The sequence below is a fragment of the Camelus ferus genome, chromosome 21 (assembly GCF_009834535.1).
Source record: "Camelus ferus isolate YT-003-E chromosome 21, BCGSAC_Cfer_1.0, whole genome shotgun sequence".
NCBI lineage: Eukaryota > Metazoa > Chordata > Mammalia > Artiodactyla > Camelidae > Camelus > Camelus ferus.
Genome location: NC_045716.1, coordinates 14,689,076 through 14,705,368, shown reverse-complemented (window position 1 = coordinate 14,705,368; position 16,293 = coordinate 14,689,076). Strand labels below are relative to the sequence as shown.

At 37.4% G+C, this 16,293-nt stretch overlaps 1 protein-coding gene across 2 annotated transcripts in view; it reads right to left on the bottom strand.

The window, feature by feature from the left end:
- Window positions 1-1,990: 1,990 nt before the first annotated feature.
- Window positions 1,991-16,293, bottom strand: part of TMCO1 (transmembrane and coiled-coil domains 1) — a 46,133-nt gene continuing 31,830 nt past the window's right edge. For both annotated transcript variants that reach the window (XM_006175929.3, XM_032463827.1), the window contains one exon: window positions 1,991-7,884. In XM_006175929.3, coding sequence (XP_006175991.1) covers window positions 7,786-7,884 — 99 coding nt within the window. In that variant the 3' untranslated portion in view covers window positions 1,991-7,785. The remainder of the gene's footprint in view (window positions 7,885-16,293) is intronic.

Below are 16,293 nucleotides of genomic sequence, written 5' to 3'. Positions count from 1 at the left end.
TTAGATGAGTTTATGACATCTAATTGGAGCAGTGTTCTCTATTGCCCCAAATCCAGCTTTGGCCAAATCTCCTAATTCAAGTTCCAAAGAGATCTCTCTCTCTCTCCTTTTTCTTCTTCAAACTACCTGGTACCACCCATTAGTATATGGTAAAATTAGTGGCTTGTGACCAAAATTTTTTTTTTTGTAGATACAGTATTTTTATAGATTAAAATTAGAAAAATTGGTGTGAATGTGGAGAACAAACAAAACTTTAGAGGGATCTCTTCAGCAAGTTGACTTTTCAAATGTACTATCACATTTTTGTGTTTTAAATACCACCCCTGAGTCAAGAGATAGAAATGGAAATAGGGAAGTGGAATTTCCATTTTCCTGCCCAAGCTGACATTACTGTTTATAACTGAGTGTTCTCGGAGCAGTGTTACAAAAAAAAAAAGAGTGGAAATGCCATTTAAAGGATTTGACCAAATTTTTTGAAAAATAAAAATAGTATGAAATTATCGAAGTGCGTACAGGAGGAAAACATGGTTTCTTGTCTGGGTTACAATAATGAAATGTATTCCTTACCATGGGCTGTGGTCAAAAACATTTCAAAACCACTGCTCTGAAGTTACTGTCCCATTCTGCTTAAACATGTGAAATTTCCTCCAAAATGGAACAGTCTGTCACCACCTCAAGCAGGTTTCAGGCTTTTCCAACCTTCTTGATATGACCTGTTTATGATCAAATTGACTCTGTCCAGCAAACAGTTGCAGTAATTAATTACAAACCTAAAAATCACTTGTGTTAAAAAATGGCCTTTGCTTGTATTCATAAGCAGCCAGATGGGCTTTGGATGCAAATATAATTTTCTGGATTAATACATGTGTTTAGCCTCCATCTTCAGAAAGCAGCCATTCAAAACACCATCTCTTAGTAGACTTGAGTTTATTTTCTTCCATATTCATCAGGTGACAGCTAGACAATTTCCTAATTGATTTAATAATTTAACATTTTCTTCTAAGATTCAAAAAGTCTCGTTAATATGTACCATTCAGATGATGAAATAGGAATGTGGGGAAGTTTTTTTTTTAGAGGGAAAACAGTGATAGTCATTTAACCGATCCTCCCTGGGAACCCCAGCTTGTCTTACATGAAGACATTCTGCACACACGGTAACAAGTCCAGGTAGGTTTCCAGCTCAGCAGTTTCACAGTAAAGCCCCAATGAGTCAGCCTACTGGGGGCTACAGCAGAAAGAGCATGGACCCTGAAACCTCAGGATCTGGGTTCTTCCTGGTTCTGCCACTTACTGTGCTCCTGGATACATCACTTAATATCTCAAAACCTGATTTGTCATATATAAAAATCAGGATGATAAAAAACCAGTATCCTATCTACCTTATAGGACTGCTGTGTTTGCAGATCCAATGCTTTCAATATGCCAGGCATAGATCAATTGCTTTATATAATCCATCAAAGACACTAAGGGAAAAACCCATTGAGCTCATGTGACTGGGATCAGAAATTTGCAGGTTAATCTAAAAACAGAATCATGAAAAAAATTCGTATGTACTTCAGACACTTTTATTTTAACTTAAAGGGAAAACACAACAAATATGTACCCGTTCACTTTTGATGTAGGGCCAAGGCTTCTTCCTTGAATAAGAGTCTATTATTTGGAGTCTCGAGTTTTTTTGTTATTTTTTTTTTTTAATACCCCAAACCCAAAATGTGTCCCCTCTTTTTTGTTTGACTGTTTCATCATGACTTGCTCATTTATTTCAAAGAACTCTTATCTTTGTTTTCCATGCATAATTTTTAGCAGAAATACAATAGAACCGAAAGTTGGAAAAATTTAAATAGAATTTACGATGAAAATTCCACATTTTGTGCTGCTGCTTCCCTAAAATAAAATGTTTTTAAGACCAAAATGTATCACCTCTGATTTCCAGTGCTGATTTCTTTAAAATGGAGTATGAACTAAAACACTACAAGAACATGAGGGCTGAATCTTTCTAAATTTTTATTACCTTTTTCAATCTGTTATTTCACCCACATACAAGTCAAAGCAATAATTTTTAGCAATTTGCTTTTATTGAGTCATTCCAAACCATTCAAATTGGTTTTCATGGACATAATTGTCTTTTTTTTTTCATTCATATTTCATTAATTTACATAATACTTAGTCTATGTATATAATTAAAATTAACCAATAGAACAAGTAATGTTATCCAGTCCCCTGGTGAGAGCTCAAGTACGTAAGCGTGGCTGAGCGTTCAGCGTGCCTGGGCATCAGTCAGCATGCTTTGCAGAGGGAACTCAGGGAATCCAGCTGCACTCAGATAAACTGGGTGTTGGATAAGGGAGTTCTGACTGGAATAGTAATCCCATTATCCAGATGAGGCAGAGGGAGGCTTAGAAAATTCAGAGATCTGCCCATTTAAAAAAAGTGACTCGTATATGAAAGCTAAAACTGAGATACAGGGAAAAGGAAGCCAACACGGCTGCATAAAGGTCAGAGAAAACATTTCTGAGGAGATGCCTGAGCTGAATCAAGAAGGAAACAGGAGAAAATCAGGCAAATAAGAGGAAGGATAGTCCAGGCAGAGAAAACAAAGGTAGTAAAGGCTAAAAAGAATGAAAAACGCAGAATGTAAAAATCTGCTTCACTAGAAAGCAGGATGTATGCGAGACAGGGGTGGGAGAGACTGGAGATCCATGCCAAAGTTTAAATTTACCTACAGGCTACTGGCAGCCGTCGGACAACTTCCCTTGGAGAAGCAACACAATGACATTTATATTTTTAAAAAGAGTATCACTTTTACAGGATGGCTGACGGAGTGAAGCTGGGAGAGACCAGAGTAAAGGTGGCTGGCTACCTGGGAGGCTATTCAGGCAAATGAAGGGGACAGCCAGGAGGACCTGAATGGGTTCGTGTTTGCGATGTCCTCCCATGGTATTCTTTCCCCACTGGGTGTCCTCCCTTTATTCAAGTGTGGGGAAGAACAAGAGGGCAATATCACGGCAGGAAATGTTTCTGGTTTAAAATAAAACTGTTTCTGCTAATACTCTGTACCTGCCCATCTTTCCACACATTTGAGAGCTTATGAGTGGGGTTATGCCCATAAAAGAGGTATGATAATTGGTACTTAGGTGCCCATGTCTACGTAGGATTAAATATGCTTTTATGTGAGCTAGCCTGGAAACCTATTAAAACACTATGTGCCATTTTTTATAAGGTAAAATCAAAGAACATGCCTTAATGAAAATAAAATCAAACAAATGTAAATGGTGGCATAAACTCACCAGATAACTTGAAATCTCAGTAATTTGTGAACCCAAAGTGGGATGTATTTTAAAGACTCTCCGTCCCCCCGCCAAAAAAATACTATTTTCAGTAATCATATTGTTGGTAGTAATGTTGGTGTTGACAGTCTCAGACTTTTGATTGGATATTGTGGGATTATGCTAATGACTAATTACATGATATTCTATCATTTCTGGCACTAAAAACTGGAATTCTAAGCATGTGAATTAAAAGAGACACAGGTCAAAGAAATCAAGGAAAAACTCTGTAGCCCTGAATTTAAGTGAGAAGTAGAGTATTGGAATAGATTCACGATGTATTTTATCTTAAAACAACAACAAAACATATATTACCTATCTTAGTCCACAAAAAAGGCCTCGAAAGCTAGCAACCTAGTCTCAGTGACCATTTTACTGCTGATTGTGATCTCCAAATAATTTCCCAGTAAAACAACCCAGGTCTTCTTGGAGAAAGTGTTGTTTTCAGGTCAGGCAGGAAATGTGAGATGGCCCTGGGACATCTTACCATCATCATCATCATCACTTGGCAAGGATGCTACCAGTGAAAACTACGGTCAAGTCAAATAGACCCAGGAGCCAACTTAAAGAGCCCCTCACTGGCCAGAAATGGGACAACCTGAGCATCCACAAGAAAAGCAACTTCAGTGAACTGAAGTGAATCAGGTATGTTTAAATCTACAAATTGCTAATAACACACATACTCACACACATTGTTCACCACTGGAGATAGGAGTGAACAACTTATTTTGAAAGCGTTTATTCTGCCTTTCCTAAAAAATTAAACATTAGGTAACCAAACAGTAGATGAAGGGAAGTTTCTACCTATAGAGGCATTTTTCCTCATAAATGAAGGGATGCTAGCATTACAGTATCACTTTTCAATCTCCAATGAATTAGTAATTAGTAACTAGATTAGCGAAAGCTCCTACCACTACAAAAAGAGACAACCAACCAACAGTGTGTAGAACAGTCATGCAACCAGCAAAATCCAAACTGAGGGAAACCCGACAGGGTCAACAATGCAGTTTCTTCAACAAATAAACTGCAGGAGGGGGAATGAAAGAGAGACGGTGGGAAGTAAAACGTGAGTGGACTTCAAACAGGCCAACATCAGTGTCACCGTGGGATCTGTTAGAAATGCTAATTCTCAACCTCCGCCGCAGACTCAGAATCAGAAGCTCTGCGCTGGGGCCCAGCAGTCTCGTGTTTTAACAGGCCTTCCAGGTGATGCTGACTCATTCTAGCTTGAGAACCACTGCGACAGATTAGCTTTACAACACTTATCAACCAACTGCAATAAGGTTCTTACTTAGTGCCTGATTCCAAGAAACTAAAAAATTTTGACATCTATAGACAATTATGCTGTCAAGGGATTGTCAATTTTTTAAGTGTGAAAACAGTATTAAGATTATATAGATATATATATTTAAAGCCCTGAAATACTTATGAATAAAAGATACAACGTCTAGGATACAGTGTCTTTAGAATAATGCAGGAGGGGAAAGAAGCAAGTGGGGGTAGACAGAAGACTGGCCGTGACTTAATAATTGTTGAAGATGAATAATCAGTATCTGGGTATTCTTTATACTATACTTTAAAAAAACACTTTTACTGATTTTTGAGGTTTTTTTCCATTCTAAAAAGTTTAAAAACTCAAAGCAAAAAGTAACTTCAAACAAAATAAAAAACTATAACTTAAGCAGAATTAATCCCTGAATGGAGAAAGTATATGGTGCCTTTACTTAGACGGCAGTACTGAAATTCACAAAATAAGTTTAAGTACGTTGAAAAAACCCTACTACACACTAGCATGTGACACAGGATTTTGATTTGGATGTAAGGGAGTTCGAATGCTCATCAACCCACTGAAGTCATTTTAAACCCCTGATCCTACTGAAGAGAATGACTTACAAATGGGAGAAGAGGGAACACAATCTGGTCAAAGGCATCTGAGCACACACCTTTGCTTTCCAGCTTTCAAACTGGCTTAGATTTTGAAATGTTATCTGTTAATAAATTCAGGTTTACCTGCATTTTTTAAAAGTTTACAACTTAAGTATACAATGAGGACAACCTGAGTGGCCTAGTGCAGATATTAATGTTTGATTATTTTTAACTAGAAAGGGGTCAGTCTATCCTTTACGTAAGCAAAGTAGCCAAATTATGTGTTTTGAGAGCTATTCAGAGGCTCCTCTGGCTTGAAATGTCATCTCCATTAATTCAGTGATGGTCTGGATTTAGAGTCATCAAAATGACTCGTCTGGAAAATTTTACAGGAAAGTAATTAACAAAAACGAATTGTGAGGCTGCAGTAGCCCTTAATATCTCCTTGAATTTACACTCTTGTGATGTGATAGCTTTATTTCCTCTGTAATACATCCTTGCTATTGTGTCCTTTTAGGAAAAGGGTGAAAGGATGTTACCTTTCCTCCTTCCTTCTCCCTTTTTACTTCTCCCTCTGATTCACCCTCTTCCATTGAAACACTTGCTGAAAGCTTCAGCCATAGGAAATCTGATTAGGAAGCACCAGCTTCAAAACTGAAGCGGGCGGGTAGTAGGATGAACTCTATACTTTCACTTCAAAAGCGTAATGGCAGAATTTTGAATGTGGTTCCTTTTCTTTTTATGCTTTGTTTTAATAATTCTACCATTTTGTCATCATTGTTGTCATAATCATTTCCCTCACTGTCACCCTTTTAATTATTATTTTGCCTGGAATAGTTAATGACACGGAGAAAAGACCATTAGAAGTCATCACCATCCATTATCAGGCATCTTTTCTGACAAAGGTAACCTTGAAATAGAGACTCCGATTCCATTTCATCTGCTTTTAATGAGCCCCTCTGTACTCCCACCCACACGAGGGGTTCAGGGAAACAAGAAACAAAAAAAAAGACAAAGCCCCAAGTTCAGAGCTCAAATGCTCTAGCCGGGGAGATGAGGGAAGGTGATGGGAAGACACTCACCACCACTACACGGAGAGTACAAGAGAACATAGCATCTGAGGGCCTGGACGGTACAGCTTTAGACTGCTTGCGTTCAAATCCTAACTCTGCTCCTCCCTAGCTAAGTGAGGCTGAGCAAGTTACTGAACCTCTCCTGCCTGCTTCTTCATTTGTGAAATGAGGGGGAGAACAGTCATTATTAACCTTATGGGCTGGTCTTGAGATAATCCTTCAACTGGATAATCCATAAAACATTTAAATGTATCCATTTATTTAATCAATTTTGGTGTTGACCATTGTTTCTTATACCCCTCATCTTCCTCTGGTTTCCTTTTTTGCCCCCTGAAGCGTATCGCTTAAAAATTCAATGATCTTGGATTACATAGCTCTGAAAATCTTGTCCCCAGTTTTGTCCCCAAACTTACGGTTTAGCTGTGCATAAAATTCTAGGCTGCTAATTGTTTGCCTCAGCTTTGAAAATACTATCCCACTGTCTTCTGGACTTTGCCTTGAGAAGTCTGCTGTTGGTTTAACAGTCGTTCCTCTGCAAATAAATGCATCTTTCTCACTGACAGAACACATGCATCTAAGGACACTACTGATAAATGTATATATTTGTCACTAGGGTTAACACGCCGCACAAGATTCCCAATTGCGTGGATCGGGGGAAGATCGTGGTATAAGCATCCTCTCACCCGTTACAAAGGAGCATGGCAGCACTGAAGGCCATTGTGACTACAAGGACGCGCCGTAAGATCAACCACGTGTAACTATAACCTTGCCTCCAGGGAGTCTGCCCAAGAATCCAATAGATTGTACGAGGGTACGGAAGAAACTGCTGAGGACCCTCATGTTTATACTTCCATGAGTTATTACTTTCTTCTCCCCTCATTTCAATAACAGGACAATTCTATATTTTGAGCATAAGAGGCGAACATGACAAAATAGTACATTTAAAACATTGCCCCTTCCTGGCCTATGTTTACCCTCCTTATGGTTCAGGGGATTTAAAAACATGTATCTAGAAAAATGGCAAAACAAAACAGATCTCTCCTTGTAGATGAAATAGCTAAAATTTTGGCCTCTTTATTGATCTCAGGTCATACATTTGGCTTGGAAAAAAGCACACAACAAATAGTTTCTATAAACTAAATGCTTCCTCCAGATCTCTATGCGCGTGGAGAGCCAGCTTCCCTGGGACACAGCACAGAGCACGCACTTGAAGGTCGATCCCACAGAAAATACTTGCGTAAGCAAAACAAGAATTTGTTTCTCATTATATACACACATCTGAGCGTACCTAATCAACACAACTGTTTTTAAAAAAAAAAAAATTAATCTGTGACCAAAAGCACTATCGAGTTTGCTGGGTGCCATTCTCATTCGAATCATATCCAAAAAGTCTAGAAAGAACTCAAAACTAGAAAGTGGCCCAAATGCTAAGGCTGCCTATGGCTCTCGCTGAAAAATAGTTGCCGGTCTGATTTGAGTGTCTAAAAAGAATGACAGGAATTATCGGGCTCTTCCTGATTTCAAGAGAACTTCCCAGAAGGAGGTGGAGGGCCAAGAAAGCCACCTGCCTGCTTGGTGGCCGCTCGTGAAGGGGCAAGGCCAAGAATCTTCTGGATGTTCTGTGAAGAAAACAATAAAAATTGGGTTTTAATATGAGATATAGAGAAAAGTGTTTTACAGAGACCTTATAGACAGAGAAGACATACAGATAAAAAGTACCTCTGTGACCTAAAATAGGATGATTACCACTGTGCTATTTTTAAAAGGTCTACGATGCTGTGGAGATCACTGAACAGTAAAAGCCCTCTTACCTGATGGGACCCTGGTCTACTAACTAAAGAAACTGATTTTTTTCAAGTGGAGAATCATAAAAAAAGATAATTTTTTATTTCAACACAAGGCATATAAAACATATTCAACTTAGCTGCTATTTCTTGTAGCAAAGCCTTTTCTCTGAATAAAGGGTCTTATGGCTGAATTTAGTCATTATTGTACCATCTGAAGTTGAAACTAAACCAGTTTCAACGTCTTCAAAGGTGTGAGAGATTTCAGAATCTTGCGAAGCAACCTGAGTCCAGAATCCTCCTAGATTTTTAGCATTTCCCCTCATCTATTTCAGTTGTCTCACTTATATCTAATTCACTAGTTTTTCTTTCAGAAACTCAGCTTTATTAAACCAGTTTTCATAAAAAAACAACTATTTTTATACTCAGATTTCATCAGTTAATAACATTAAATTACATCACATAAATACAACAAGTAAAACCCAGCATAAACAGTTTGAGGGTAAACACAGCTGACTCTTGACAAGGCAATGACTCAACTTGTGGGAGCCGAGAGGTGCAGGCGTACTAAAGAGCAGTCAGGAGCGGACAGTGTGATCTGGGGAGGGATCGGTGCTTGAGAAGGGGAAGGAAGGGGGCTCACGAGCAGAGATTAAGTACAGGTCAGTTAAGGTTTTGTGCAGCAACTGTAAGAGCGAAAAACCTTAGAGATCATCTAATTATTCTTCCTCAATTCTTTCATTTTATATTTGAGAAATTCTAATTAAAACTTGGAAGAGTAGAATGGTTTGTCCAAAATTACAGTTAAGTGAACAGCAGAGTGAGAATTAAAACCTATGTGTTTTGAGTTATAATGTAAAGGATTCTCTTCACACTACTTCCTCTGTTAAAGTTCTGATCTTTAGAACAAACTGTATGCCATGGTAGGCAGGTTAGCTTGTATGCATTCACTTACTCAACAGTTACTAAGTACCTGCTGTGCATAAGGTACTATGAGAATGTCCATATCCATGCTTCTTACGTATACTCTCCCCTGAGCCTTTATCATTAAGAATGATGATTGCTACAGAGGCGAGTGTTTAGATTTCTGAAATAGTACTCTGTCAGAATTTAACAGAATATTTAAATATGAAGGCACAACTTTAAAACTCATTTAAATTATATGTACCATAAAATATTCATTCATTCATTCACTCACTCACTCACTCTCAATACTATAGATCATGCTTTACTTTAAAAAGAAATCCGGGAAGGGGTGGGTCGAACTCAGTTGGTAGAGTGCATGCTTAGCATGCACAAGGTTCTGGATTCAGTCCCCAGTACCTCCATTAAAAAAAAAAAAAAGAAAGAAAGAAAGGAAGAAAGGAAAGAAAGAAAAAAAGAAAGAATGAAAGAAAGAAAGGAAAGAAAAGAAAATAGAAACACAGAGAAAGAAAAAAAATAAAAAAACAAGAAGAAAAATCAATCATTAGTAGCTCAGATTACTTCTCCTCAGTAAAGCTGAAGACTGTTTTTATTACTTTCATAATAAAAATAGCTTCTTCATGGCCCCCTCTAAAAATTCACTGCACGAGGCATTAAGAAGACCAAATGATATAAAGTCACTAATTTCCCAAGTTCTTTTATTTAATCACTAAGTATTTACTGACCACCTACAAGTATGCTGCATTAAGCAAGGCATTGTGGGAAATTAAAGATAAAATTCAAAATAATAAGACATGACAGAAATAGCTGCTGATAAACACATTTGTCTAGTTAACAAACACAGTAACACAGTCTAGACAAAATACACAAGGCATCACAGCTCAGTTATCCTGTAGAGACAGGGGGTCAGTTAAGGGAGTCCTTATCATTTTGGAAATAAAGACCAGTGTAAACACCTCTGATGCCCTTTAAATTACAGGTTTACTATCATTTAAGGAAGACAAATGAAAGGAAAGTAAGAAATACTCTGAAGGGCAGGCCAAAAGGGTAGACTGTTGACAGTCTCAATACGAATTGAAAACATGTAAGTGACTGCTGGACATAGGCCAGGGCTCTAGATGGAAAACAGCCCTAACGGCAACAAAAACGTTAAATGTTAGTAACCAAGGCTGAAGTTCATGGAGATACAGGCAGTTCTATAATGTGTTCTCCTTGTGGCTCCTGTCACAGGCTCCCTTTGGGAACACTAAATCAAATTTATCACTGGTACATTACCCAAGTATTTGTATTTTAATGTCAAACGCTCTGCATTCTCTGTCATAAATCTTATCCTTTAGTGAAGTTCTAAGTAATCAGTTTAAATTCCTAAAATCTCACAAATGAACCCATGATGATTTTTCTTAGATAAAACTCCCCCGGATTCCCCGTCTGTGAAGTCTTCTCCTCTCAAACACAGGTGGGAAATAACTGGTGGTCTCAAGATGCAAAAGACGTAAGTAAAAGAGTAGAGGTCACTATTCTGTCCACAGTGGTAATAACATCCTATATTTCTATGCACTTTAAAGTTTGCAAATAGTTTTAAGGACTAGGTCTTGGTCCATAGTTGTCTTGCTTTTGAGATGACAAAGCTGAGGCAGAGTGAGGATATAAGTCAGGATGTGAACTGATACATAACTCAAGGCAGTTTTCCTCTACTAAACCACAACTTTCTAAGGGACCTTCATCTTAGGAGTGATAAATCTTGTAGCAGGCCTGGCCTATAAAAAATTCACAATTATGAAGACCATATATGAGCATACCATAGAAAAAATATGTTATATTGTTAAGTGAATTAATGCATATAATTCAAAACCCACAGGCACCAAGAGTGAACACTAATGTAAATTAGGGACTGTGGGTGACAATGATGTGTCAATGTAGGTTCATCAATTGTAAAAACTGTGCCATTCTTATGCAAGGTGTTGACAGTGGAGGAGGCTGTGTGTAAGTCGGGGACAAAGAGTAGATGGGAAATCTCTGTACCTTCCAGTTTTGCTGTGAACCTAAAACCGCTCTAAAAAATAGTCTTAAAAAACGCATACAAAGACTACAAGAATATATGGAAAAATAACAGTTGTATTAATAATAGTTGTATACCCTTTTCTCATTCATTGCCTCCAACTGTTTGCAATATTGCTAAAAAGGACAATTTAAAATGAAGATAAATATTTCCGTAGGTACCATCTCAAAGGACTTTACATGTATATTCTCATTTAATCCTCACAACAACTCAATGGAGCAGCCTTATTATTATCCTTCCATGAACATAAAAGAAGGAGATCCAACTGCTAGGCTGTAATTCAACACATACTTGCTGAGCTTTACACTGTGGGGCAGGTATGTTTGTATTTATTACCTCCTTTATATCTTTCAACAACCTCATCCATTAAACTTGACCTGACTGCTCTCCTATGGTCTCTCAATTCTCCTCCAGTTTTTCAGGCCTTCTTAATTAGCAAGATTTAGTTTAGAAATACGTATTTTGCTAAAAGACAGGAGTTTTAACATATTATGGAGATGATATGGAAGAACACAACAGAAATGCAAAATATAAGGTACGGTAAGGTTTTAGAAAAATATGAAACAATTATTTTGGATTTCTGTCCAGTCCTATAATAGGGTAGCAACTGAAGACTGTATGTCAGAAGGGAAAAACAAAGGAAAAACATTTTCCCGTAATCATGCCTTCTATTGGCAGGAAACCCAGAAAAATACCACTACAGGATTTGCGTTCCTTCCTCCCTGTAAAGGATAAGGACCGGTGATCAAGAAAAGGAAGTTGTTGGTTGCTAACTGGATATTTTGGGAAGACTCAGGTCACTGGCAATAAACACATTCTGCTAAATTTTATTCCTTAGTCATTTAGCTAAAATAACTCAGCCATGGCAGTCTCAGCTCACTCTCTGTTAGTTTCTCTGGCATCTGGTTACTAGCCTTCGCTTCCAATTGATTACAATTACCCATCAAGTTCCCATAACATAATCTTTACTTTATCCATAATGCTGTGTGTAAAATCCAATCACCTTAAATGGCCCCATCCAATAATCCCAGGATTTTCACATTGTATCTGAATAGGCTGATTGGGAGAATGGTGTACAGATTAAATTTTTACTGAAAAAAAAAATGACAGTACAACATGGGTATAGCTGAAATATTACTGGGTTAGCCTTCAGGAGACTTATTTCCAGTACTGGCAAACTAAGGAAAGAAAACAATAAGCATTCTCTTTCACTTTACCAAATCTCAATTTTCCTTATGTTTAAAAGAAGGGGGCTCATGAGATCAATTGTTTTCAGACCCTTTAGCTACAGAATCCTTTCTTTCTTTTTTTTTTTTATGAGAATCCACAGAATGTAGTAATCCAATCAAAAGGACAGTCAAATGTGCTTACACATATTCAAGAAATCAGTCATCTAAATTATAAATATTAAGTAGTTCATTTGTTTCCTTTTGTTAAGGATTCCACATATAAGTGATATCATACAGTGTTTTTCTTTCTTTTTCTGGCTTACTTCACTTAGAATGACGATCTCCAGGTCCATTCATGTTGCTGTAAGTGGTACTATTTTATCCTTTTTTGTGACTCAGAATCCTTTCTTTAAACAAAATCTCACTTAAAACTCCAACAAATAAAACAGAAAAAACAGTGTTGGGAACCTGAAGCCCCTTGCTGGGCCCTTCAAGCTTCCCCAACAAGCACCTTCAAGGAGCCACAGTCCTATGGCTACGAATGTGTTTATATTGCAATAAATTATATTGCAGACTTTAACATATATTCTCCAGAGTGGAAATCAAAATTCTGAAAAGGAGGATGAGAACATAAATCTGCACAAGAGTAACTCCACTTCCTTTGTAAAGCTGAATGACTATTTTCTGTCTGGGACTGTCCAAAGGCCTCTTTTGTAATAAAGGTCTCTTTTTTGGGGGGGAGGGGGTAAGGGATCAAGTGACAATTTCAATCTCTCTCTCTCTCAACCATATTTCCAAAGAAAATTTCCCTATATCTCTTATTTATCCCCTATTTAAGGATCAAGTCAAGGAAAATGTTCTGAATTTTAGTTAAGTACAAGAAGAAAAGATGCTTTATTCTTTTAAAATCTCATAATGGATAGAAGAACCCAGCTGGCACTGTGTAGGGTATCTAAAACTCAGAATGAAATTGCAGCCTTACTAGTTTGAAGAACCAAAGGACAGGGTTGAGAGCAGCCATAACAGCTGAAAATCAAGGGGGAAAAATCCTGTAAAACTGAGAGGAGTTCAAAATTCTACATCTAAACCCTGCCCACATCTCTGGCTGACTCAAACTATGCATGAGTGAGGTTGCCTTCAAGCAGCCCAGCTGAGACTAAAATAAGAGACTTCAGGTGCTGCCTACCACAAAGGAGAAAGAGTTTGGAGTTCCAATGCTAAGTTAATTGCCCATTTAAACAAACAAACAAACAAATGAACAAAAACATTCTTTTAAAGAACAACAAAATCCAGAGTCTCTACAGCCTATCAGTCACAATGCCCAAGATACAAACCAGAATTACTAGACACAAGAAATGGAAAGAGGGAAGGGCATAGTTCAAGTCGTAGAGCACACGCTCAGCACTCAAGAGGTCCCGTTCAATCCCCAGTACCTCTTCCAAGTGGAACTCAGTGAAGAAACCTAATTACCTCCCTCTCAGAGAGAAAGGGGAAAACATGACTCATGCTACAGAGAAGAACAGGCGACAGACAGGGTTCAACCTTGAGATGATCCAAATTTTGGAATTAGTAGACAAGGTTTTCAAAGCAGTTAAATAACTATGCCTAAGGACATAAAAGAAAATATATTCATAATAAAGGAACAAGTAAGAAACTTCAGCAGGGAAAGAGAAAAACCAAAAAGAACCAAATGGAAAATCTGCAGCTAAAAAATACTATATGAAAATTTTAAAATCATTGGATGAGCTAAGGGTTAATTCATATTAGAGCTGAAAGAGGAGTCCTTGAACTTGAAGACATGTTACCAGAAATTATCCTATCCAAGGAACAGAGAGAAAGAGACTTTAAACCAAACTTAAAAGGAAAAAGCCTGAAAGCAGACAGGGAAAAGTGACACATCATCTACAGGTGTACAAAGATATGAAGGACTTCCATCAGAAACAGTAAGAGGCCAGAAGGCAGTGGAAAGGTACATTAAACAGCCAAAAAGATGAAAACAAAAACAGTCAACCCAGAATTCTATATCCTGTGAAAATATCCTCCAAGAATAAAGATTAAAAAAAAAGAATAATGATAAAATAAATATTTTTTGATAAATGATTAAGAGAATTTGTCACTAGCAGACTTGCACTATAAGAAATACATGCAAAAAAAAAAAAAAAAAGAAAAGCAAGCAAGCAAAAAAAAAAAAAATCGCTTAACGTTGTACTGTGAGGTAGAGACATTAAGCAGTAACATGCTTCATCTCCTGTTATATCCCACCAGTCACTCTGGACTCAGTGGTCTCTATACTCACCACATACTTTCAGGCCTCCATGTTTTTACTCACACTGCTTTCTATGCCAAGAATGTTCTGATAAGACTGGAAAAGTCCTACTCATCCTTCAAGATACAACTCAGTTGGCCCTCTTGTACAAAATCTTAGTTTCTTAGAACTAATCCGTGTAGCATTTCACTTCCATAGCATGTTTTTCCCTCCTATACCATTCTGAACATGCACACATGCACAAAGGGCGTCAGTCACACGCTCCTCTTACTCATGGGTCTGTCTGCCCACAGTGATTGTGAGTTCCACAAGGGGAGAGAAAATCAGTTTTTGCTCTTGTATTCTTAGCATCAAAGAATAATTCCTGGCATAGTATAAGGACTTGAGTCATTCTTCAGCAACAACAGGGATATTCTAAATAAAGCCTTGAACTCACGTGCTGAAACACTTCACAAAAGGATCAGATGAAGATGATGCCTGAATAAACTGTTCTTTTCACTCGGTAGTTAGCTATCACTTTCTGAACCCATGCATTCTCCCCCTGATCTGAAGTGAAGTACTACTGCTTGCAGATGAGCTATGTCAAAATTAATGAATTAAGTTCTAAGCCTTAAATAAAGTGACAAAAATAATGATGAGGTGCAGGAGACGGCAGGCATCTATCTGGTCCTTCTATCATTTTGATGACTTTAAGATATACTGGCATGACATAATTAAACTCTCTTTCTATGGATATACAAGCCACATCAAATTTTTTTTTGCCCTAGTAAAGCCAAAAGTGTGAGAAAAAAATAAAATTTACTTATTTCTATCACTGTTTTGAGCACATATACCTGTTGAAGGAGACAATAACAAATTCTCACTGATACTTTTTCGGATTACAGTCATACATCCATAATGTGGGTGACAAAAGAAAAAAAAATTCTTTCTTGCACTTTTCCTCAGAACTACTCATCTTTCTCGCTTTCAAAAAAAAAAAAAAAAAAAAAAAGGGAATTCTGTTCATAGCTTTTACTGTCATATAAATTTATAAGAATAGACCAGTTTTCCCTTGGCTGTTTACCAGGTAAGTTTGCTTGGATTTTCACTAAGATTTAGAGCACTTTCTATAGAGATCACCATTTACTCAACCCACTACAGACTCAAAAGAAAAAGAAAAAAAGCAAGTACTTGAGTTTTGGAGTTCAGAAAACTTCCTTTTATTCTTAAATTCCATCACTACCTTGGACTAATTTAACACCTCTGATAAAAGCTGGCAGATCTACCATTTCCACTGCTACAAATTCACACAAAGGAAACAGCAGTGTGAAGGTCAAGGCAGCTAATCATTCATCACTCAACATTAACGAAGTAAACAAAAGGGGAAAGAAAAAAATGAGGAAAGGTAATTAGATTTGTTTTCAGTTAATATGACATATCACCATGTTTTAATCTGTGGAAAGAAACTTTGTCCTATCTTGGACTGGGAAACAGAGATTAATTTTTACAATACCCCAAGGGTTGGGGGCAGGCACTAACTGGTTAAAGAAAGTATCACCTTAAGAAAAACTGCTAATGTTCTATCACTGTCATCTGATTATCATAACATGGTAATGTGGTGAGGCTGTACACTGAACCCCACTAAGACCCAGACAGGTTATAAGATTTTCCCAAGGACGCTTAGCCAGTAAGTGGCAACAAGAATCAAACCTTGGTGTTTTACCTCCAAATACTGTATTTCCTTAACCTTACAATGCATTCCTACTCTATCCTCACCATTTTAAAGTTTCTAAAGTAGGAATATGTCTTAAAACCTATTATATGATCCGTATAGTATTATTTCTGCT